A 26,681-nucleotide genomic window follows, 5' to 3' on the forward strand; every position below is an offset into this window, starting at 1 on the left:
AAAAAAGAAACAACGGATAAAGGCTGTATTTGGGCTGTCTAGTACCGCGGGTGTACAACAACAGGTGGTCACTGGGCAAAAGAAACGGTCAAGCGGCGGGCCGGAAGTGGTCCTTCTCCTTGCGCAGAAACGCCATGGTGGAGACCGGGTCGTCGAGCTTGGCGTGCTTGTGAACCGCGGCCTCGGCCACCCGCATGAACGGGTTGAAGCTGCGCTCCTCGGCGATGGTCGACGGCACGGTGGGCTCCATCTTGGCGCGCTTCTCGCGGGCCCACGCCAGCTTGGACTTGATCGACTCGTTGTCGGGCTCGACGGTCGAGGCGTACAGCAGGTTGTTGACCGTGTACTCGTGGCCACAGAAGACGCGCGTGTTGTCGGGCAGCTTGGAGAGCCGCTCGACCAGCGCCTTGTACATCTGGTCCGCGGTGCCCTCGAAGAACTTGCCGCAGCCGGCGATGAACAGAGTGTCTCCTGTTGGGAACGACACCCGGGGGGGGGGGGGTCACGCATCAGAACAATTTGTCAATTGAGATTTCTCTTTTTTAATGCGTTAGCATTAGGAGTATGTCAAAGTGGAAAAAAATAATTTTGAGGACGCTTAAGCTTCGCCTTTAAGAGGGGAACGCGATATCAGTCAAAGATCCCTGACTACGGATCAGGCTTCCCGGCAACTGCGGCTTTTTTCGTGGAACTTTGCCTCCGCGCGCGGATGCCGAGGAAGCGAGCGCCATCTGGATGGTATTATTGCAAGCAAGAAACCGCGGCGCACCGCTGTATGAATTGTAGAAACGCTAGAAACCGGATTTGTGTTTGAGTTTCGCCTCCCCCCCCCGTAAGAGAATTACGTTTTCTCGAATACTCAAATTACAACCCGATCACGTCTGTAGGTTGTGGTTAAGTCGTACTTCGCGATTTTGTCTGACGGGTTTTACTTTGTTAAATTAAATTTTGCTCGCTAACGCCTTGCGCCACGCAGAGCGCCTGCGCGGTCGGGGTGGTTCGGGATGATTATTTCCGCCAACGACGCCGGCGCGCCCACGCTGACACCTACGGCGGATTTTCTGCGACATGGGGCCATGTTACCGGCTTCCACATCAAGCACTTTTAACGCGAAAGCGTTAAGAGTGGAACGCGATAGCATTATCGGGCCCCGTTCGCATCGCATTTTTCTTTCTAGTGGGCTTCACTGCAACACAGAACGCGGGAAAGCCAGCTTACAAAGACCAAGCTTACATCGATCTCCTTAAAGTCGGCTTCACTTTTAAACAGAAATGCACTGCTCGGAAAGCGTTTTTCCAGGGGCAATATAAGTCGTCTTATATTAAAATATGAAGGCTCTAGGGCCTTTATTTATTATTTTATTAATTGTTTGCTATTGCCCCGACGCGCGCGCGTGTCTAAAACGCATTAGGCAGGCCAAGTATCAATTTGAACTGCCGAGGATGCGAGCGCCATCTGGATAAGATTTTCGCAAGTAGCCTACCCGAGCGTGCCGCTGTTGGTATGGTAGAAACGCTGGAAAAAGGATTTGTGTTTGATTTTCCTCGTAACAGAATTATGTTTTCTCGTACATTCAAATTACAGTCCAACGCCGCCATGCCTGTTGGTTGTGATTAAGTCATACTTTGCGATTTTTCTGACGGATTTCCCTGTGAGAAATTCAATTTTTGTTCACTAACACCTTGCACCACGTGGAAGCCTGCGCGGTCGGGGTGGTTCGGGATTATTTTCTCCGCCACGGACGCCGACATCCACGCCGATGCCGCATTTTCTGCGACACGGGGCCCTTAACGCTGTCGCGTTAACAGCACCACGCAACTCGCGGAACAACAGCCGGGCGGGTCGCGCGGCCGGGTGACAATGAAAGCCCGCCGCGCAGGCGCGCCCATACACCTGTAAAATAATTGACACCCTTAAAACGAATAAGCGTGTTAAAATTAAACTCCGTAGTATTACGTTTCAAAACCAGGAATATGATTACGAGGCACGCCGTAGTAGGCAGACTCGATCCGGATGAATTTTGACCATCTGGGTTTCTTCAACGTGCACCTGCAGTGCACGGGCGCGCTGCTTTTGCATTTCAGCGCATAACGGTGTGAACCTGTCCGTAACTCACACCCTTGCAACCAAAAAGAGCGTGAGTTGTAGAGAGATTTACACCCTTTTTTCACTTTTAAGGGTGTAAATTATTTCACAGTGGGCAGTGAAGGCCCGTGTGTACTCCGTCGTCGCAGCTATAACGTTCAGAAATCTTACGCCACATGGATCTAGTGGAAAGTCTTTTTTTTTTTTTTGCATTCCCTGTAGCACGTGCTAAAAATATACTCCCTCCCAACAGTGAAGAAAAACAAACACGATCGCACGTGCACTGCTATCGCGCCAAGGTCGACTAGCTCTTTAATTGAGATGATCGTCGCGTTTGTCACATTCCGTATAGCACAGGTGCGTCAGGGCGCTCGCGTGCGCGCCAGTTTCCAAAGACGCAGGAATCGAAATGGGCAATTTTTAGAGCGATTCACTAAACCGCTTCACGACGAAAGATTCGCTTCGCACATAGATGATAAGATGTGCGTTGGATCCACCCATTTTTTTTTTTTTTTATCAGGAACGTCATCGTATACCAGCATACAGTCGAACCTGGATATACCGAATCTGAGGTGGATCACAAAACAAAAAGTTCGATATATAGATAATTCGATATATACAGTAAAAATTTTATACAAAAATGTTCACGGGGATTTTACTGCTGTTCGTTATACACAATAATTCGTTATATGCGAGTTCGATATATCCGAGTTCGACTGCTTAATTCATCGCGGATTTTTCGGCCATGTGATACCTGATAACGACTTTTGATCGAGTCATCGTAGTTGCACTCTGTTTCGTACATGGAAGGCAACGACACGAATGGTACAGGGAGACTTATTTCACCGGTCGCATTCGCGACCAACGAAATACTGCGTCACGCGTGAAAGAAAGATACGGGTACGCATAATGCAGTTTGACAGTAACATTCATAAAATTAAATTCTGGGGTTTCATGTGCCAAACCCACGATTTAATTATGAGCCACGCCGTATAGTGGGGGACTCGGTGTTTATTTTAACCACTTGGGGTTCTTTAATGTGCACTCAACGCACGTTACACGGGTGCTTTTGCATTTCGCCCCCATCTAAATGCGGCCGCCGCGGCCGGGATTCGAACCCGCAACCTCGGGTTTAGCAGCGCAGCACCAACACTACTATGCCACCACGGCGGGTAACATCAAGAGTAAGCTTTAACTCGGGCCCAACTCCGATGCCGCTTATTTAAAAATACGTAAAACTCAGAAATGCTTTTACGAGACAACTTCTGAACCGATTTGAATGAAATTTACAGCACAATTTGTGTTGTAATTTAGAAGACTTGTTGTTGGGCGAGTTGGTACATATTAGCGGACATTCTAAATAATTGTAAATTGTAAATAATTAAAAAGCTAATAAGTGATAGTGTGTTAACTACTTAAATATGTGCTTCTGTTTCTCGTGCAAGTAACGTCCGCCTCTCTGAACAATCCAGCTCAAGGACTAGAATTACGATATCCGCAATATAGGCGATTTTTTGAAAATTCCTCAAAATTTAAAAATGACCATCCCGTATGCGTGCTATGAGCGCCGGCGTTCTACGTTCGGTAAGCGTGCTTTCGTAGTTCCTACAACAAAAGATATGCGCCCGTACTCCTTGTAACCCTTTTCTTTACGTCGTTCACGCGCAACGAAAACACACTATCACCGGGGCTGCACACACACACAAGAAGCACTTGACGTGCGCCGGCCGACGTCCTTCAGCATCACACAATGTACGGAAGGCGCGTCTTATACAAAACAGCGCCCTCCTTTTTTATCTGCCGCAACCAAGGTTTGGCCGAGAAATCACGCCACTCAATGGGTCTGGTTCCATTCCCTTTTGCAGCAGGCCCGAACCAAAGTACCGCATTTCCAGAATTATAGTCCGCACCCGCTGTAGTTAAGGTTCTAAGGGAATAACTTCCATTTCTGAAAAGCTTTCCTTCTTAAAGCGCAGCGTCTAGGCGCCCGTTCATGTGGCGAGCGTCGGCGTCACTGAGCGAACGAGCACAGCGAAGGATGAAAGCGAACGCGGAGCGCAACGGGAGATGATACAGACGGCGATAGCGAAGAGAGCGCGAGGAGAGTGCAGCGCGACCATGAGGCGGAAAGCGGAGGAGGAGGAGGGTATGGCGAAAGCGTGAGAAGAAACGCGTAGCGCGGCGACGATGTATACGAGATGGCGCCAGAGTAGCGCGCGTCGTCTGGGAGGTCTGTATGCGGCGGCTGCTGTGAATCGCGCCCACGCGTCACTTCACGCGCTGCCTCTCGCGATCTCCCGATCAGCGAGGCAGTCGCGCCCCACTTCGTTCCGTTCGCAACGTGCCGCGCGAGACGGATTGTCCGCGCCAGCCAACATATCGCGAAATGAGAACACGTATAGAGCTGCGCTCAAATTTCGCATTAGGGAGTATCGTAATCGTTGGTGACTTTTTTAGATTAGATTAACCGTAACCAGCACCCAGTCGGTAAGGAAAAAAGTATTGGCAAGCAGTAAGACCCTGGGACCTCTATTGGATAGATGTTTTTTTTTTTGCAAAAATCCCCAGAGGGAGATATGACGTTAGTGTCTGTGGCAGCTGCAAGCATGCCGGTTCAGACAGCACGGCAATGATAGCACATCAAGTATAGCCCAAACTTCCGTCCTTCTGGCGTCAAACAGGTTTGTAGACTTTGCAAATGTGCACATTTTCAACAAAATATCACGTTACAAGTGCAACGCGATTAGTAGTGCATTACGCACGCGCGCAGAGTCTTGTTGCATTCTGCGTTGAGAACAGTAGCACTGATGCGAAATTTGGACCAATAAAATGTATATACACACCGTAATAAACAAAGCCACAAGCACGAAGATCAGACAAATCCAAGAATACTAACCATTATTTTCACGGTGTACAGTGCCAGATATTCCTCTAGTAAATTTAGCAGAAGTATGTAAGGTATTATTTATTAAATGCGTGAGCATTTCTGTGCCTACCCAACGAGGAAGCCTGTCCGTCATGTAAGACGATTGCAATGGCTCGTACCCCCGTAAGGCTGAGGATACAAGCGCTCAGCAAAGTCAAGCGAACAGTGCACACACTCGTTAACATCGCCCATACAACACACAGAACAGCATACGTTTCAATAAAGAACAAGCTCAAAACAAGCATCCGAACCATCAATAAGGCATTGCATACCCTCGTCAGCAGTTGTATAGTGGTGCTTTTGCAACAGATTCGCTGGACATCCACATTCGCAGGTTGATAACAACCGATAAGGGTTGATAAGGGTCGGTTCGAGCCCGAGAAGGGTGATAACAACCGATAAGTTTGATATTAAGTGTCGGACGTAGGTAGTCTTATAAGGTTGATAACGACCGATAAAGCTTGATAAGTTTTTATGCTGGTCGGATCAAGTTTGATAAGATTGATAATGACACCGCGCTGGCTGCGTGGAGATGTGTAAGTGGCACAATGCTTTCGCATACTTAGACAACTCCAGTGGAGCTTCTGCGTTATTTATTGATTTAATATACCATCAGGGCCAATATACTACGGAGTGTAGCAGGAAAAAAGTAAAACAGAATATGCACACACACAAAAAAAAGAAGAGCATCAACAACACAACCAAGTAATACACATCACTGGTAATCACAGCTCAAGATACATAATTAATAGTTAGTTTTAAGTGGTAAAAATTCGAGTGATGGCCATGAACGAACGAAAAAAACATGTGAAAACACTAAAAATAAAGTGTCGCATAAAATTTCCTCAGAACGAACGAAAGAATGTAAGAATGCGAAGGTAAAGTCATCATCAATATGAAAGGGACACCAAATATTTTTTTTTTTTCAAACAGGCCCGTAGGAGTTTAATACACATGCCCTCCACATAAAAGTGTTCAACGCTACTAAAAGTTTAACAGCAAAACTTACTGTTATGTGCCAACTTATTCCTACCCGCCGCGGTGGCTCAGTCAGCTACGGCGTTGCGCTGCTGAGCACGAGGTCGCGGGATCGAATCCCGGCCGCGGCGGCCGCATTTCGATGGAGGCGAAACGCAAAAACGCCCATGTGCTTGCGTTGTAGTGCACGTTAAACAACCCTAGGTGGTCAAAATTAATCCGGAGCCCTCCACTACGGCGTGCCTCATAATCAGAAATGGTTTTGGCACGTAAAGCCCCAGAAAGAAGAAGAACCAACTTATTTCAAGATCTGAACCCGTTGACCACGAGTTGTCGCCGTTAAAAAAAAAGATCAATGTTCCCTTTCATGCTGACGACGACTGTTCGAACCACGCTTTATTGCACAGCTCATCATAAAATTTTACTAGGTGATTCCGCAATGTGATATATATAGCACGGTAAAAAAGTTTCAAGCGTGGTGGCGGACTTCGATTTCCGAAGCGTGCCCGCGATCTAACAGTAATTCAATAACGCTGCACCCCACCACAGATATATAACACGCGTCACGCGAAATTTTAGCTCGTAAACATGCGCATAGTATGCGGACTTTTGTCCAGAAGATACGGTACTGCATTTACTTTCACTTATATTTTTTCTTTTATTCAAGACATCGCTCGACATATCATAGATAGTCCGGTACGCGCTCCCAGCAGAATGTCAGATAACGAAGGCGGGTAAACAGAGAGATCCTTTCTCTTTGAGTTCGAGAAGATAAGCGAAGAAAAAAAGCAGCCACACACGTTTTCTTTCGATTCGACGCTCGAAAACAAAACGAGTGCTCACACGTATACTTCCAAACTTCACAACTTCCAAAGTTGTGAAGTTGTAGACACTCCACCGCAGGCATATCGCACGTTAAAGGATGACGCATATACACTGTATACGAAGGTTTGGAAACAGTCGAACCCGGATACCTATATCGAATCTCAAGGGGATCACAAGGAAGTTCGGTATATAGGTAATTCGATATATAAAATAAAGATGTTATACAGTTGAACTCGGATATATCGAACCAACATATAACGAATTATTGTGTATAACGAACAGCAGTAAAATCCACTTGAAAAATTTTATACGAAATTTTTATTTTATATATATTAAGACGGGCCTGGCGCCATCGAGAGTCGGGGGCGTTCACATGAACGCGACAGAAGCGGATCGAGCCGGCTTGTCGCACATGGAATACGCCTGTCGAGTTCGTATAAACGCGCTAGCCGGTTGAGCTGAACGAGCGTCGAGCTGAGCCCGACAGCTTACATACCTAGCCCGACCCGTTCGCAGTATACACGTTAACACGGATGGATCGGGCCCGCCAGCGCCGGGACTTGCGCGGGACAACAGTGACGTGGCTATTTTGTAGCGTTAGCTACACTGGCCTAGCCAAGCCCGTTTCGCGCGGCACATCAAGAGCCGTGCTGCGCATGCGCAAGGATCAGTGATGTCACACGGCTTGCGCACCGGAGCCACCGGAGCCGGCACCTCTCGCGCACTCCGCCGCCGCCGCGCGCGACTCACCGCCGCCGGTCTGCGCATTCCAGAGGAGTGACGTCGTAGCCGTGGTAGACGCACTGGCGCCGGCGCGCGCTCGCTGTGCAGTCGCCGTCTGACACTGCGCTGGAGCCGCTGCGCTTCTGACTGGCGTTTGCCAGTGTGGTATGGGCGTCTTGCGCTGGAGTTTGAGGTATAGTAGCGGCGCCTGGTGGCGGAGAAAAACGTCATCTGGGTAGTACCAGCTTGGATAGTATTGAGCCCTGGCTGTGGCGAAGCACGTTTCTAGCCCGCGTTTTGCGTGGATTCGCACTTTTTTCTGCCCTGTTACGAGTGCGAAAAGGCTCGTCACTTCTCACAGACCATGGCAACCAGGCTGCGAGCTGGCCGCAGCCTATAGTTTTACGAAAACGGACTCTCCGTGTGCCGTGGGACGTAATGCTGGAAGCAGAAGACATCGGCAACGCCGATCCGGAGAGACCTAGCTCAGCCTCGAAAAAGCGTCACCGTCGTTACTGCTGCGTCGTGGGCTGCCATGAACAAGAAGGCCTGAACCCCAACATCAGATTCTACCGTTTTCCTTCAAGGCCTCACGCTGCGGAGCGTCGGGCGCGCTGGATAACTGCAGTTCGTCGCGCTGGGTAAGCGAAATGGAAGACCGACATAGCAGCAGGCATGGCTGGTGACTCACGATTCGAGACCCGGCCACAGCGACAATTAACAATTCGACCGGTGCGAAGTGGTGAAGTGACCAGGTGTGCAAATGACCACAAATGGTCGGGCTGATTCGGTGATAATTCACTACCCCACTACGAGCAGCACAGGCTAGAGAGTTGAATGTGCTCATCCTTGACCTCAAGCCAGCACGTTGAGGCAGCACAGCAAGGTAGTATTGATTACAGCACATCGATGTTAGAGCGCTGTCATTAAAAGCTACATCAAGCGAGCAGTGCACGAGCACGCGCTGCAGCGCGATTCGCACGTACGTACGTTACTGCGAGCTTATATACATTGCATCAGTTATTTATCAATTGCTAGACAGATGGCCGCTACTACAGCGCAGGCATAACTACTTGTCTAGCGGCATGCAGTCAAAAAAATTGCAGGAGTACCGCGCCGTTTCGCGGCATGTCGAAAGACCGCTGCCATCGCGGCGCGTACGATCGTGCGCTCGAGCAGTTCCGTACACATGTCTGCTTATCGCTGCTGTGAATTCATTTATAGAAAGCATTTCCTTGCGCCTGAATCTAGCAGCGTGCAAACCTTACCTGAAGTTCAACTTCGCACGTGCGTGACTCGCTTCACTTGAGATTGACACGTACCGCGCGAAAACTTCGCCGCTTATTTCTTGAACGGCGTCGCGTTGCATAATTTCCTGCTTTCTTGCCGATATTCGCTGCAAGCCGTGGTATAACACAGCCGAAAGTGGCTGTGTTATACCACGTTCATACCAACGTTCTTCACGAAGCAGACGACCGAGCTTGGTACTACCCAGTTTCGGATTGAGGGCGCTTTTTAGCACCATTTTTGCAGCGCCCCCTGGGCAACGCAAGAGCCCCATAGCCATGGAGAAGGAGAGCGCAAATGCTGCTCAACAGCGCAGAAGAACGGAGAAGCTTGACTCATCGGATCCCGAAGTAGTTGCCTGGCAATTAGCGGTTGAGCGTAGGAGACAACCAGGAAAGCTAAGAATAATCAGCTGAACCTTTGCTAACGCTACGTATATCCTGGCATAGCCGAGCTAAGCCACTGCAACGTTTTTTTTTTTTTTTTTTTTTTGCGCCGGCAAAGGGAATAGTATCAGGACAAGGCACCGTGCAGTACAACCTTATCGTAGCGATAAGGCCCATGATAAAGAGCATGTTGCAGACGGCAGCGTGCGAACCAGAAGCCCAGTTTTAACGCGTTAATAGAGTTGTATAATTGGGTCCCCAAGCCGCTTGGGGACCCATATAGCGGGCCACAAGTGCGCATGCGCAGAACCTAAACCATCCTTTGGTTCTTGCGTTCGCGTTGACCCAAGACCCAAAAATCGAAAACTATAGCGTGGGTTCCCAAACCGTCTTGGGTCTTAAAACATCATACTTAATTCGTAGTACTAACACAGTGATTACGTTTATTACATTTTACTGTTTGCCCTTCTTGCTAAAAAAATGCATTCTGTTCATTTTCACTTGTAAGAAAAACCTTTGCCTTCTTTTTTGCATTCAAGCACTTTTTTTTATTTTCCCCACTGCGGCGTCCCGAGCGCTCGACCCAACGCTGTCTGCGTTCGACCCAATTCTCAAACTCTGCTGCTCCTATAAACCCAAGAGCACCCTACCCAACGCGGCTTGGAGACCCAGAGTCTTGGGGCCCCAATTATAACGCTATCTAAATGTATCGGCTCGACGCTGCGCGTGTGCCGTCGTTGTCCAGACCAAGGAGGTTCTTTAAAAAAAAGATCACCACCCCTTCCACTCCGTGAAGATGGTCGAACAGCGAAGCTGTGTTAGTTACAGTGTTACAGCGCCTCTCCCCTCCTCTGTTGGTCACGTGACCTGCCCTTCCCCCGGCGCGGCTCTCTTCCTCTCCTGGTCACGTGACCTGCGTGACGCCGGACAGACGGCGAAGGGTCGACTAATAACAGCTCCCCTGTTGAAATTGCTGGAGTGGCAGCCCCCGCTGTTTCTTACCAGCACAGGTGAAGCCAGAGTTTACATATACTCTGAAAGCGGGCCACGACAACTGAAATCCGATCACAGTTCACTTGCTGTTAGTCGCTTACTATAAATGCTATAGGCTATTTAGAAAACACAAGCTAGCAGTTTCTGGCTAAAATATTACCTTTGGCTGTGCGCTAATATCACGATGTGCCGTAAAATTTGAGAAGATAGTTTAAGCTTTCTTCTCAGTAACCAGTAACAGAAAGATAGATGTCGAACAATATCTATACGGCAAAATTAACCGTCTTACAGAAAGCACGGGATGGGAAGCAAACGCTTCGCATATTATCCGCTATTCGCTAACGTTGCTTCGTGCCCATGGTAAAATGGCGGCGGTCCGGCTTCACTTTGGAGACGTCATCTCCACTCCAGCAATCTTTTTTTTTTTTAAACCTCCTTGGTCCACATCCGCCGGAAATGAGTTCACGCGCACTTGTACGGCTGATTTGCCGTACAGTGCGCATCAAAATCAATCTCCAGGATGACACGAGCGAAATTGATCTCCAGGGTGGCACCTGTTTCGAGATATTTCCCGAAGTGTGGGACGAAACACATGGGCGTTCCAGTTACTTTTGTGCTTCAATGCATAAAAGAGCGTTTTGTTCAAAAAACAAAAGTGGAACAACAGTGCATTTTTACGGCGAGTTTGGTGGTTCATATCTATGAACTGGTGTAGTCAGCCTGGAGATTCGTTTCAAGTGGATACGTCTTGCAAACTCACCGGCTACAAATTGGCAAATTGCAATATATGCCGTAAATGCGATTTAGCGGTAAATGCGCAAGAATTAACGTCGCTCCTCTTTTGAGGTCCCGGATACACGATTTATAAACCGCGTTCACCCCATCCCGAAGTGTTTGTTCAGGAGCTCACTCGACACGCCGTCCCGTCTCTTCGAGGAGCAAAATGCAACCGACGGTGATCCGCAGCAGACCAGTGTCAGTTGAGACCCGTATTTTTTGTTACCGAAAAGGCAGCTGCACGGGAAACACGCACACAGGAAAGACGAGAAGGATAACAAACACCCCTGTGCTTTGTGCGCATGCGCCTATCTTTCCCTACGCGTGAACCCCTACAAACTTATAGCTCAGGTTTCTCTCGCCCCGCATTTTGTAACGTATTATTTGACTTTGTATTCTGAGGTATACGAGATACGCCGTAGTGCGAGTGTGGGAGAGGGGAGGGGGAGGGGGTCCGAATTAAATTAAACACCTCAGGTCTTCGCAGCCGAGAGTCTCGCGCGAAATCTCGTCTGGTCGGGAAGAATATCATGGCGAAAAAAATAAAAAAAAAATGTCACAGTTTCGCCCTAAGGGCGAAGCAATGAATGCGATAGCAACACAGCAATGTCATACGAAGTAAGGTGAGCGGCTTTGGTAGCAACAACACGCAGAACTGTTGTCGACGCCATCGGCGTTTTGCCCGCGTTAGCTCAAAATGCGTGCGGCGTTGGTGACTGTTGCTGGAGCCTCTGATATAAATAGGCACTTGGTGCCGCAGCTAAACGTCGCCTCTCTTCCCTCCCCCTCCCCCACGGCCTCTCGCGCGTCCGAAGAAGGCGCGTTTGCTCTACATATATGGTGATTGTAAAGGAGAAAAGAGACGCCTACTTCTGCAGCCCTTAAGCGAGCACGGCGCAGAACGCGCGTTTGTTCTCCGCCGTGCGTTCACTCCCCGTGAAAGACGCGCCCCTCGCGCCCTTTCACTCGCACATACAGCGTTCGGCGCGCGGCGACGTTTTCATCTCCAAATGACGTCATACGGAACCTCACGGCGACGGCGACGGCGACGGCGACGGCGACGCCGACGGCGACGGCGACGCCGACGGCAGAAATCTGCTTTTGAGTGTCCATATAATTGCTATCGCAATAATAAAACAGACTCCGACCAAGGTGAGAACGAAAAAGCATATTTAAAAACGACGTTTCGGTAACCACACCGCGAAGCCTTCTTCACAGTGTCGTTTTTCAATGTGTATATTTGCACGCGTCGACATTTTTCCGAAGCGAAATCAGTCAAATTGTTGGGTTTAACGTCCACAAACTGCACAGCGGGTCATGGGGGTCCATTCTGACCACCTGGCGTTCCTTGATGCGTGCGCACAAGGCACGGTACACGGGCGTTCTTAATGCGGTCGGGGTGGAACCCGCGACCTCGAGCGAGCTCAGCAGCGCAACGCTATAGAGTCATTGAGCTGCCTAAGGGATGAAACCAACCCGATCAGGACAATGCGCTCTGTTCTCTACTCGGCGACTCCGTTTATCGAAACGCGGCCCTTTCTCCAAGCTCTATATACAACATATGCCGTTCTGCTCAATCCTCGAGCCGTTTCGTCTATCGAGCGTCTTTGGTTTCACCCTTGCGAAGACAGCTAGGATCCTGCGAGATGGAAGTATGACGTCACAAACCCAAACTATATATATATATATATATATATATATATATATATATACACACACACAAGAGCGGGGTACTTGGTCTGGAGGCGACTGCACGTTCTCGAAATAGGTGGTGAACAGTGGGCCAACCAGAGAAGCCTCAGGTTGGATTAAACGTTTTCACCGGGGGACTAATTGCCCGCGCGATCACTTTATATAATTGCTCCCATCTTCCTGCGACACCCTTGCCTGGTTTAAAGCAACGCTTTGGTGAATTCTACTGGCAGCAGCGGAGCAAGCTTTCTTTTTCCGTTTTGCTCCGCAGTGAAAAAATTCACATTCCACTGACGGAGCAGGTTGACGTGTTCCGGTCGTCAGGTATTGGGCGAGTTTGGTACGTTTAAATCCATGACGGCAGCTTTGTTTTGCGCGCAAGCTAGGAGACAACAACGCGCGTCTCACGTGTTGTCTCCTAGTTTGTGCGTAAAAACCTGCCGTCATGGATCTTACTCCAATCGTTCGGAATCAACTCGCTCCGCCCGTTTCTCCGAGCGACAGGCGGAGCCGGTCGGAGCGCCCTCTCGCTCCACCGTCGAGGCACGGATTCGGCCGGAACTTCAAAAGGCGTCTCTCACGTCACTTCCGCCTATGCTGAGAGGCGCGGGAGGGGTCGGGAGGAGTCTGGTTTTGGTTGTACAGTGGAATCTCGCTGATACACTCTTCACGAGAACCGGAAAATAAAACGTATCACCCGAAAATAATCATATATAAGAAAATCGTATATAAGAAACAACGTATTATCCCGAAAAACGTACTACACAGAATCGTATCAACGAGATTCCACTGTGCAGGGTGGCGGTGGAGCCGGTAGTGCGCGGTATAGTTCAAAACGTCGCCGTGTCCTCACAGCGTTCTGTCGATTCTTGCGAATTCCAACGCCCATGCCAAACATGCAGGACACGACACACGCTTTACAGACAGCGACTTCACTAACCATAAGCTGCTGGGAACGCACCGAACGGAAGTGAGACCCCATTTCCGGAACAGGTTGCTCGCGATGGCTTCCGCTTTTATCGGGCGCGGATTTCCACCGTAATAGTCGAACCCGGATATACCGAACCCACATATATTGTGCATGTGGAACAGCTGTAAAATCCCGTTGAAAATTTCTGTATAAAACTTTTATGTTATATATCAAATTAGCTATATATCGAAATTTTGTGCGATCCCCTTCAGATTCGATATATCCGGGTTCTATAGATATTGTATTCGGATTAGCAAAACACGAGTCATCGCTCAAGGATTCGGGCGTCTACCTGTGGAATCCATCTCTAGTGTAGTGTCACAGACTACATTTGGCGACAGCCTGAGGACGTAGTTATAGCTGCGTCCACAAAGCGGCTCCTGCCCTGCCCTTTGTGTCTCTCCGCGCTCCAAGCACCCGTACCGTGTTTACTCTTTTTCGGCGCGCACTCTTTTTTTTTTTTTCGGAAATACAAATCACTAAGATATGATAAGCACGTGTTACAATCGAGTACGAAGGCAAAACTTCAGTATGTGGTGTCCTAATACCCCCTTATTCCCACCCGTATATCGAATCCCCCACGTTCTGTTATGACACGTGACATGACAAATGACACACGTGACACCATTTTGTCATGTTATCATGCTTGCGTCAAAACCAGCTGTATCGTTTGTTTATTGCAAATTTTTTATTACTATTGTATTTTTGTAAACCACCCTGCTAAAATCCCCCAAGAGGGGATTGCATCACGCCAAATAAATTTTTTAAACAAGGAGGCATCGGAGAGCGACGCTCAGTCCACCGTGGTTCGCATGCAATTTTTTTAAAGTGGCAACAAGTCGATATTTCTCTCTTACCATCAAAATCTGTTGAGGACACTATCCGGAGTATCGAAATTTGCATTTCTTTTTTTCTTCTTTCTGGTGTACAAAAAGCGGGCTGCGCTTTCGAATCGAGTAAATACGGCAGTTCTCAGGAGACGCCGACACTAAAAGGAGTTCGCCTTCGCAGTGACGTCACGGAAAGGAGCGACCGTAATTGGCTGGCGCATCTATAAAACTTCTCTTTTTTTTTAATAGGACAGCGCTGCGATCGCATACGCATTTTCCGGATTTCGGTCACAATATCGAGCGTTGTCTCCATAGCAAACGGTGGCGCTTCCTTGCTGGATGAACCAGGTGCAAACTTATAGGGCAGCACCGAGACCACCCTCCTCCTAAATATAACCTTATATTTATCTTTAAAGAATACCGCGTAACCACAAACGTGGACTAGTAGCGACATCTTGGAATACTTTGTGAACCCATAAAAAGTTAGAAACATAGTGCAACATGGGTAATTTCGCTGAAGGAACATGTAAGCCATGTAAGGTCTTTTGGGCCCCGTCAAGCTACTATCGTAGCTTTTAGCCCAAAATGACCATCCAGTTTCTGTTTCTTTTACTGGAAAATAAAATAAAAAAGAAAAAGAAAGAAAAAGATTTCGTCGAAATAAGAATAAAGGACTGTTGAGGATTACATAGCTGTCAACACTTTGTAACAGTAGTATTCTTAAAGATTGTTTTAAGCAGTGGTCTTCTAATGTTTTTACGCAGTTCATTCTGCAATGTCAAAAACAGTAGAAGGAACCTAGGGATTTTTACATCTGAAGGTGCTAACACAGATAAAAGGAGAAAAGACGCATACAGCACTAACTTATAAAATTACTTATTTTGAAGAACTGCTCACATAAATGTGAAAATATGCAGGAACAAAAGTGACAGTAACAAGAAAACTTGAAGAAAAAAAATACTCCATCTACTTTGCATATGTAAATGAGCGCTTTCCCTAAATGAATCGATGCTGGAGGTCAGTGCTGCATGCAAGTTCAGGGGGAGGTGTGCGAGTTCCAGTGGAAGGCATTAGACTAACGACACACTACATGCCCTAATTCATTTTGACCTACATCTACCTTCGTGGTTGTAAACAGTGCACAATGGCGTGCGTTTACCTCTTACTGCACGAATTTTTATTTTCTTGCAAAGAAAATTTGACAAACCCATGTTTAGGCCAGGTATGCCTAAACAAACGTCACTTTTCCTAAGCAATGCTTGGCTGCGATTTTATGAGATAATGTTTGGGCGTGTTATATACGATACAGCATGCAGGTAAATGTATATTTTATGGCCATGCAGAAAGGCATTTCAGTGGCACAAAACTTGCAAAACATATCAGAACCATTGAAAAAAAAACTTGAAACAAAGCTCTAAAAAAATGGAGTGCATTTATTGCAGCTCCAGCTTGCACAAGTTTCTTTACAATTAGATGACGTCATCCTTCATTGACTAATTGATGGCTTGAACATCTGGGCTGGATCACGTACAGATTTTGGTTCTGGGCCATTTTTTGCTTTGCGTATTTTTTAGGAATTTGACACAAGCCAAAAGAAAACATTTTTGTTCTTCCTCCAAGAGTTACTGGTTGCTGCAGTTACTATTAGCTCTTGTAACACAACAGGAACCACACTATCTTAGTTGTAATTACTGCTGGCATTTTCATTTTCTGACCTATTCGTCACCAATAATGGGCCTAAGAGAGAGTATAGCACATATAAACATTAGGTTTTGCCATCAATTCTGTTGTTTTGGAAGAAAACAAATATGTGCTCTCCTCCCAAGAACACATAACTGCATTGCTGTATCGTATACAATTAGCCTCACAGAGTCTCCCTAATGTCTTTCTCGTTCAAAACACTACAGTAGGCTGATAAACAGTTAATAAACAGGGTGGTAATCCTCGGGTGCCGATATGAAGAGTATAAATTATGAAAAATACCCTGCTTATTTACGAACGTTTTGCATGCTTCCTAGCTATGGCCACACATTTTTTAAAGAAAGAATAACTAAAAAGTTATTTCTAGCACCAAATATCACTATGTATTTCATTGCAAGAGAGGACATTGATTCAAGGTAAATATGCAGATTTGTTTTTCTTGTTGATACTATTATGCTAGATGAAGTTGTTTTATGCGTATGATGTATGATACACCATGCACTAAGGGGTTAACAAAAACACTTATTGGTCAATTGTGAAGCATTGGGTTCAATTTTTGTTTATAGAAGTCAGACTTGGCAACCTTAGAATTCAAAAAACACAACAGTGAAGGGCAAAAAATACTAAGATTCATTGAAAATGCTAAAGATTATTTTATTATTCAACATGTTTACTGTTTATTAAATATTCTCAGCCTTTTCCCTGCAGAGACGCTGTGCTGCAGGCAAGCAAAAATGCTTGTGAAGTTTACTAATGCGACATTCACATAATGGCTGTCTAAGACTCAGTTTCCGTCATGCATTGGCTCTATCAGTTCATGTCGCTGCTGCACAGGTATTGGAAAAATTCCCTCAGCAACTGTACTTGCCTTTTTTTTTTCAAGTGTTATTGCCCTAAACTATAATACGCAAATAAAAATCATGAAATAGTTGTATCAACAGGACAATCGTAAACGAGTGCTAAAAGCTGTGTATGTTACAATAACATTGTAAGAGTTAGCAATTATCAAAAGTACTACCGACTCCCTCAGGCTTTCTTTTGATCAAGTGCTAAAACTAAGCTTCGCTCTGAACGTACCACACAATTCACTTTGCATCTAGCTCACCATCACCGAATGTTCACCCCTGTTTATACTATCGCTGACTCCGCTACACTGCTACAGCTTATCTAATCTTGTCAACAGTGACCGTAATCTTTACTCGCGTGTGCATTCTACAAATGGCTGACCACTGCAGTGGCAATCATCAGAAGGCAAGCATTATCAGAAGCTGGTACTTTGGGCACTTGACACGACGGCAAAAACAGGCACGACTGCTGTTCAGGACTATCTCCAATGCGCTGGAGTGGACTCGAGGCTTGAGTGGAAACCCCTGTACTATTATCGTATACACTTCCCCGCACAAAAGTATACGGACCAGGGATTCCGCGATAAAGCCGATTTTCTGCTCAGCCTGTGAATGTAACTTGAAATTGAGGACTGCACTCCAAACTTGACATTGCGTACTTTTCAGTGCACACGCCAATTTCAGATCCGTCTGAATTATGAAGAAATTAGGTTTTCTTGGCAAGTCTGTGGTCCATACACTTTTGCTCACGGATGTACATATCACCTTCCCCTTTCCTCATCATCAGTTTTCATAACTCTTTTTGTCTCGTTTCTTTCTTCACCTGCGCAGTGCAGCAGTGCAGAACATGCTCGCCTACTGCCGACCTTTCTGCCTTTCGTATGATAAATTCTCTCCCTCTCTGCACACAGATGTTAACGCATTGGGCATGCCCAAATGCTATTCTGCCACCAAGGTAAAATATAACTCACAAAGTTTTTTTCACTACTTCCCTTGCTTCAATGTCTGTATGTACGTCAATGTGAGAGAGTCAGCTGGCTGGTTATGCATTATCAAGCAGGAGAAATGGTAAGAATGCAAGCAAAGTAAAGGCGCATAAAGAGACAACACACTACCCTGTCATTTTTTTACGGACAGTGCTGCGGGCCATCTTTTTATGCGCCTTCCTTAAATGTGCTGAAACTAAATCATCAGTACATTTATTTTTATATGCCTGCAAGAAGTACTCTCTCGATAAATCATCGGAAGAGTAGCATTAATTTGCAATTCCAACGCTTGTTTTGCATCGAACATCTTCTGCTGCTTCTGTTGTATTTTGAATGTGTCTGTTTGTAAGATCTCCAACCAAAGCTAATATTCACACTAACCCATTTGGTTTTAGATTACGCTCCTTAGAAGATAATTATTTATAATTAGAAGCTGGTGTATAGAAGTTCGTTTTATCAATTACATTGGCTTTTTGTGCAATAATTTCATGCGGTTTACACTGTAAGCTTGTAGCTGCAAAAGTTTTAGACTTACACTAACTAATGCAAACTATTCTTTGTTTATAGCATATTCTTGTAGCTTTTTTTTTTAACTTTGTATTCTTGCATTCTCCCTAACTATTCTACAACATGAAATGTTCGCGGAATTGTACTACCATGCCGTAATTTTCACATAACACATATGTTCTGTTTTAGGAGCTCCCCTGACAGTTTCACAACTCTGTGGCCTTCAAATGCAATTACAGCATCGTTTTATCCTCTTACGATCTATGTACACGAGAAATCAATAAAACTGAACCTTTACTTCGTACTCATCCTTAGCCCTGCTCCCACCTGTCTGAACAAATGTACAATGGAGAACCATGCTCGTGCCTGAATGTGCAGTAGTCTCCAAAGCACAAAATGCCTTCCATGCTGCGGCCGTGACAACAGTCATTGTCCCAAACAATCGCCACTTGACTTGTACTTCAATTATCACAACAGTGACAGTAGACTAGACATGTGCATTGGCTGCAATTTCATGGCCTGGCAAGGCCTGGGCACAAGTCTAGCAGAAGGCGAGCCAGCCCGACCCAATGATAGACTGAGAACAGTACTGAGAACAGCACGGATATTGCCTAACGTATCAGACTCGCCGCTCAGCCCCGCAACGGCACTGCACCATGCCTGCCCCCAGCTATGCAGTAGTATCTATAACACTACTGCGTATGCATGGATGTGACTCAAGTTTCAATGCATTACACATTCACTAACACTGTCAGCAATGCCTTCAACTGTACCTTGGCGCAAGACAGGCATGAGGGTCTACGGGTTATCTGTTGTTCCTTCTGGAAATGGCAGCGCTATCAAGAATTTCAGGCCCAAATCAGGTTCAAATGCTGGCCTGGCCCACCCAATGAATTCCACCTATCAGCCCAAGCCCCCAAGCCCGGGCAGAACTAAATATTATCCGGGGCTGACCGAGCCTTCAAGCCACATCCAGGTCCGTGCACACCTTGACGGCAGACATTACTGATTATCAAAACCGAGCGTTATTACACCGCAGAGCGCATGGACCCAAAGGAAAGTCTGAACAGTGGTATAGTGCTACTCCTTGTACTCTGCTGGTAGGCATTGTGCACACTGCTGAAATTCTGGCCATGTTAATTAAACAGACACTAACGAAGAATGTTATGAAGGATTACTCCATTAAATTCTGGAATACCAGGAGTGTCAGTCTCACCATGTGATCTGGAGTCCCACGGTAAACCAGAAAATAAAGTTTTCACGCAAGCTCCTCATGACGCCATGCGATTTGAATAATGCCTGCTTTGGAACAGTTAGTAGCTTCCCAGTAAGTAAGTATTGCAGGGACACAACCTAGTGAGTTTTGAGAACTTGTAAATAAAAAAAAAAAAATGGCCTGAGCATATGGAATGCTTTGAAATCAGTGACGTCTAGCCAAACGATCCTTCAAGTGCAACATCGCACGCAAAAGGCTGCTTCTTGCACGTTTACTAGAATTGCTCAGGTAACATAGCTTGAGATGCTTTCTTTTTAGTGGTGCACTTTCTTGGGAAAGAATACACTGGAAATCTATTGAAAAAATTCAAGACTGCAGGTAATAACCATTTGTTTCCCCTCTAAATGGCTTAAGTATTTCAGTGAGTGGAGGGTAGAAACAATAACACAGCTGTCACCACTTAACTCTGTATAAATTTTGGTTTGAGCTTTTTCCAGCTTTTGCCATGCAAGACTGCACTTAGCTACAATGTTTGTCTGCTCAGGAGTAATTGCAATCTTGCAACCAACCGACTAAAACTTATGGCATTGAGGATGCAGAATAAGGGTTAGTTCTGTCCCCTTCTTGTTCTCGCCTTAATTTCTTCCACAACATAACTTTAATAACAAGAACTCAAAACTAGCCACACTTTGTTTCGGTTAGCATCGCTGCTTGGTCAAAGCCTTTATATCTATTCAACTATTCGCCTAAAGGTTCTTTCAAGCTTGGCTCAGGGAAGCAATAAACGAAACATTAGTCATACACATATACACTGCTTTACCAGAAGAGACTTGGCCTGTGCAGAATGAAACACACAAAAAACACGGCCACACAATAACAGAGAGCTGTAAGGGTATATGCACGTTTATGTTGGCAGCACAAATTTTTGAAGCATGGTTCGCTCTAGATGTGTTGAATTGACCTCTCGGTGAGCTACGATCTACAGCCTTAGCCAAAATTATATAGGCCACTCTGCGCCTTCGTCATATGTGTCGCTCAGCTGTATGCTGCAGTCCCCGTGGAGCTCCTAACACTCCAGACCTCTAAATTGTAAGTACGAGAGTTCTTTTGATTCATCAGAGCATTGGAACTTATGGAATACCAAAGAGATTCTCTTAAACAGCCTGTAGTCAGCCTGGCGGTCACATACAACGTAGCTTGTATAGTTTTGATGAAGAGTGTACAATCTAGCACTTCAAGATCAAAGCCCATACATGTATATCGATACTTCAATTTTCACACTACCACTGGCGACACTCATTGAGCCCGATTTGCAGTGAACATTCTCTTGAGTATTAATGGTATTAGGAGGAGCAGGACCGATGTCAAGCGTGCTTAATACCTGCCCTCTCTCATGCGGGCAGTTGTTTTCGCCGAAGATTAGCTGCACCTCACTTTTGGAGCACAATCGAAGCAGGCTTGAGTACAACAGAACTGCAGTCAAACATACCTGAGACATGACGTCTGCGGCAACACTCAATCTGTACTGACTCAAGCATGTTCATAAGTGTTCATGCAAAAGCAGTATAAATGTGACTGTGTAGCCAGTGTTCGACGTGCAATGAACAACAAGTTCAATAGGCACTGGCTCAGATGAAATCGAAAGCGTGATGTCACTGCCACACTGGTAGTTTCAGCCATCACTAAACTCAATTTGCATCTGTTTGGGCACAATTGTAGTAAGATCGAAGTCAAGTGACTTGATATTGTTAGGGGTGGTTTGTGCCAAGCAGCGGTGTTGCCAGAAATTTTTTCCGCCGTCCTCATAACAATAGTGGCGCGCAGCAACACTCGATCTGCACGGACATCGATCTGTACTGAATCAAGCTCACTCAAAAGTGTCTGTGCAACAAAGTGAGACCCCCTCAAAGCAGTCAGGGGACGCTGCGTGTTTCACAACAGTCCAGTCGACAGCTAGAACATAAGTAATCTAGGACAGTAATCTTGAAAGAATACGAGACAGTAATATGCTGCCCATTTTCCAGCGATGCAATGCTGTACTTATGGCAAAGAATAGTAGTATCTGGTAATGCCGGCTAGTAAATTGGCCCACATTCTAGCCCAGTAGGCAAGTTTACCAGCAGACCCGGCAAACAGTAGCATGCGGCCTGTTTCGCATACATGCAAGTCCATACTTGCCACAAAAAAGAAAAACTTTACCCGCAAGCTCACTGTCATTGTAGTGTGTGTCAGGGAAAATAGCATATTGGCACTGGAAGCAATCCAGTACCAGTGAGAAACAAACTACATAAACAACAAGCTCCTTGCACAGCAAGGTCTGTGGCCAAATTTTGCAAACATATAGTGTGTTAAGTACACATTTTAGATCTGTTTGCACACAATGCTGTGCCAGTCATTGGTATGGCACACGAATATGATTTCCGCAGGGGGCTGAATGCATGCAGAACCAAGTGTAGCGCGCGCGACAGGGTTGCAACTATGAGCGTTCCTTATTAATACGAAAGCATTATATGTCCCATGAGGCAAAAAAACTGGCGTTGTAGGCAACGAGTGGTACCAAAAGATCATCACCATCAGTGACGTTATTAGCATCTTGTGTGACGTCAGTAGTAATACCGAATTAAAGTTAGAACAAGTTAGAGTAAGGTGACTTAAGGCGGAGTAAAGTGATCTAAGGTGAAGTAAAGTGAATGAAGGTGAATTAAAGTGCATTAAGGTTGGTACAAATTAGAGCAAGGTGGATTAAGGTTGGTACAAATTAGTATAAAGTGGATTAAGGTGAATTTTGCGAAACTAGCGTGCCGGGACAACAAGAAACGGGGGGAAGGGCCCATGCAAACGCTTGTATGTGTTTTCCCCTCTTCATTTCATCATCGCCCCAGCGTTCTAGTTCCACGATTATCAATTGCCACTAGCTCAACTATCCATCCTACCGCTAGACCGAGTCTACTAGGTGTTCAGACACAACTACGTGCGCACTATACCTGTGAACACTGCAGGCGGTTGTCCGTCGGCGGCCGGCACGAAGTAACAGATGTGGCCCGACGTGTGGCAGGGCGTGAACAAGCACCGCACGGTCAGCTTGCCGACCTGCAGCTCCTGGTTGTCGGTGACGCGCTGCGTGAGACGTGGTACGCGATCGTCTCCGCCGAACACGCGTAGCTTGGGCGACAGCTCGATCAGCTTCTCGTTGCCGCCCGAGTGATCCCAGTGGTGGTGCGTCGTGAGTACCGTGGTGAGGCGGACGTCGAGCTTTTTCACCTCGTCGAGAACCTTGACCGGCTCCACTGGATCGACGACGGCCGCCTCACGGCTCGCGTCGTCGATCAGCAGATACATGTAGTTGTCCTCGAGCGCGTTCAGCACTTTGATCTGCATCGTGCGTTGGCCTGGCCGCAGTACCTGCGCAGTCCGCGGGCGGCCAGCTGTAGGAACGGTACTAAACTAGCGACGCAATGGTTAGTACTACTGCACTATCATACGAGTACACCGGCGACAGCAAACCGACCGACCCAGGCGCGAGGCAATCGCACTTCGAAATTAGATAAACAAAGGGCAATGAAACGACGAAAGTTTCTCACGTGAAGACGCTGGAGAAAACGGCTACAGCAGGCTGCAACGAACTTGCTTTTGGTGAGAACGGCGACTGACATGTAGCAGGGGAGAAAAAACCTTGAAAAACAGATAACAACATAAACAGGCTACCAGCCGACAAGTGTGGCAGGGGGGCGTGACGTCATGCCGACAACTCGGTCCAGGCATGAGTAGTTCGTTCAACTTTCATTTTTGCAGCCTATTTTATTAGCTGCGGTAAGCGCTACGACGGCTTTCAGTACTGGCCTGAGCCTCAGGTGTGCTGAAACATGCGGTAAAGCGTCGCGGGCACTGCTTCCTCAAAGCCGCAATCAATGGCCTCAGAGATTGCGTCCCGCTGTTGCGCCATCGTTTGTTGCGGCGGTTGGCGGTAGTAGTCACTACTGCATCTCGGAGGCCATGCATACGGGTTCGTCTGCTTCATTCTTCCCACGGAGAGCTATAAAATCTACCAAAAAGATGAACTTTCGCATTTCACGAGGCCTAAAACGCAGTGTTATGTTCATTTGGAGGCTGCATCATTGCGCATGAGTGGACTCGGCAGAAAGATAACTTTTCAGCAGTACCCTCAGATTTCCCTATTCAGATACATGTAAAACGCATAAATATTCGCATTCGACAACCGCTGTACCGATTTGAATTAGATTTGTTGCATATAAGTATGCGAAGCGGATTCTTGACTTAGGGCATTACTTACTTTTAAAAGATTGTCCAAAATTAGTGAGTTCAAAATAACTGTAGCTGAAAGCTTGCAAGTTCGTGACTCAGCTGCAAATTTATATCCAGTTATGTAAACGTAAATTCTTGTATGGCTCCAGCCACCGTAAAACTTGTGTAGGGGTTTTGCAGAAGTCCTACTCAAATTAAGCCGTTTATTTCATAGCGGTGTATAATACACTATAATTTTGTCCACTTTACATGTCTTCTGTGACATCGTTTTTGAGTTGACGTATTTGTAATCTTCATATATCCCTCACTTTTATCTTTCGTACTTTTTTTTTACATTTTTCACCAGTTTTCAATTTAAAAACAATTGAAGGCTCGCCTAAACAAAGAATCTACTGCTCACATGTTTGGCCGGTATACATATTCAAATCGTGGTTTCGGCACGTAAAACCGAACAGTTTCATTTAGCGTCAATTTTACGACGCGTTGGGCACGGTTAATCATAGTCTCCATATGCCCAAAATCTTCTCCATAAAAGGAGCGAGAGTCCAGACTACAGTCGAACGCCTTTATAACGAAGTGCAATTGGGACCTCCAAAATAATTCGCTATTACAACACTTCGTTGTAAAGGTTGCGCACCCGCACCACTCACAAAAGAGCCAGGAGAGAGTTGGAATACTTCATTATACAGTTCATTTCTTTGTGTCGGCGTCTGATATATATATATTTGAAGTGTCCCTCGCTCTGTCGCGTACACTGAGGGCACGCGCTGAGTATGCGAGACCTGGAGAACGAGAACTATGAGATGCCACAAGGGCCCGCGCACGAAGGGAGCAAGTTCGCTGTTCTATATATAGGGCTGTATACATTGTTAGCACTGACTGGTTTTACGGGACGCTCACGAAGCACAACGTCGTCGCAGACAGGGATATAAAATTTGTTAAAAAGAAAACAGAAAAACTCACCTGTGTTCCACTTGCACGCAGCCGTGGTGTCGAAAGTGCGCATGCGTACGTGTAGGGCTGTAGGTATACTGTTGCTGTGTGCAGGTATACGCTCGATGCACGGCGGATACTCTCGCTTGTGGCAGCTGCACAGATGTCGCGTCAAAACAAAGTTACTGTCCCATATTGCCTTTTGTTACAACGTAAAGGAAACACAACGAAATATGAAAACGCAGACTTATTTTTGCCTACGCCTGTACAACGTTGGGAAAGAAAAAAGTGTTCTTTCGTTTCAGACGTGTTTCCGCGAGCTTAACCACGAAAACAAAATATTAATAAACGAAAAAGTTTTGAACACTTCCACAGGCCCGTGCAATCTATAGAAGTGCATAAAGCTGCTTATGTTAAAAGTTGTTTGTTCGTTGGCGGTGCACGAATAGCAATTTTTTTTTTCTTTTCTTGAAATGAAGACGAGTCGAGAATACGCCCCTGGCTACGCCGCTGGTTAACCAGTGGCCGAGCCAGGTGTGCCTCCCCCCTCTCAACGTCAACAGAATTATTTTAAAAAATCCCCTATGGCATATAGTACCCCTGTGGCGTATAGCACATATCTACTCATTAGGTTGGATTACTGGAAAAGCCAGCGAGTCGGCAAGCTAGGCGCATCCACTCGAAACGAATTTTGAAAATGGCGCCAGTTTTGATCGATAAGTGCCATCAAAGTCGCGATAAAATGCACTGTTTCGTACATCTTAGATATTAAACGAAACTCATTTTTCGTGTTTTGAAGCTCCAAACTAACTGGGACACAAATGCATTTGGTCTCGCACTTTGGCAACGCATATCTGTACACTGCAGCGCCATTCCCAAATTCGTTCCGCGTGAAAATGACTCGCGTACTCACCGGCTACAATTCATAAATTGCAATTTTATGCCGTGAAAGGTTGCATACATGGGAAAGGAGAAATCGTTTCTCTCGACGACCACTCGCCCAAGCTTAATGAGGTTTGTTGAATTTCAAAAAAAAAAAAAAAATTGAAAATGCTAGGGACTGTTGCAAGTGGATTCTTTATTGATGCATCAATAATGACCACTATCAAGTTTACAATTCTGTAACTCAGCTATGAAAAATGATATCACGAATTTGTAAATTGCATCTAATAGTACCTACATCTAAAGCGGACAAAATGTATATATATTTGACCACTAAATACACCAATAATATGTGAGTAGGACTTTTGCGAAATGCTTGAAAAAAAAGATTGTAACGAGTTCACGTAAGATATAAATTAATGCATCAAATTGTCCGCTTTGGATGCTCTAATTGGTGCAGTTTACATAACTGAGATATCGGTTTTGGTGCAGCGCTACGAATTCGCAAGCTTCCGGCTTACATTTTTTTGCATTTCTTAAAAATTACTTAAGCCCTAAATCAATATTTTAGTCCAAACAGTCACTACAATTTAACGTTTTCTCTAAAATGCAACAAATTCTATTAAAATTCGCGCAGGAGTTACCTAAGAAAAGCATTTCTGCTTTCACCTGCATTTGAATAGGCGACATCCTAATAGAGATCAAGCGAGAGCTTCCTCTTTACCCTAGCGGTCATCACAGTGATCAGTTGCAATCTTGACCAATAACGTCAGATTCGCGATGAGCACCCGCAGTGCAAATCGCACGGAGTATAACTCACATAGAATCATTCTCCAACCTCATCATAGTCATTGGTCAATTTATACCTTAGTAGAT

General features: G+C 46.0%; 1 protein-coding gene across 2 annotated transcripts; it reads right to left on the reverse strand.

Moving 5' to 3' along the window:
- LOC119453207 (hydroxyacylglutathione hydrolase, mitochondrial) lies at window positions 1-25,072 on the reverse strand. 2 transcript variants are annotated; one of them, XM_049667636.1, is made up of 3 exons: window positions 24,954-25,072; window positions 22,712-23,129; window positions 1-471 (listed from the first exon to the last, which is right to left on the reverse strand). In XM_049667636.1, the coding sequence occupies exons 2-3, from the start codon at window positions 23,103-23,105 to the stop codon at window positions 89-91; spliced, it is 777 nt and encodes a 258-aa protein (XP_049523593.1). In that variant the 5' UTR covers window positions 23,106-23,129; window positions 24,954-25,072; the 3' UTR covers window positions 1-88. The 2 variants fall into 2 exon arrangements, with proteins under 2 accessions (XP_049523593.1, XP_037571157.1); XM_037715229.2 differs by lacking the exon at window positions 24,954-25,072 and adding an exon at window positions 23,309-23,569.
- Window positions 25,073-26,681: the final 1,609 nt, after the last annotated feature.

Source organism: Dermacentor silvarum, chromosome 5 (assembly GCF_013339745.2).
Source record: "Dermacentor silvarum isolate Dsil-2018 chromosome 5, BIME_Dsil_1.4, whole genome shotgun sequence".
Classification (NCBI taxonomy): Eukaryota; Metazoa; Arthropoda; class Arachnida; order Ixodida; family Ixodidae; genus Dermacentor; species Dermacentor silvarum.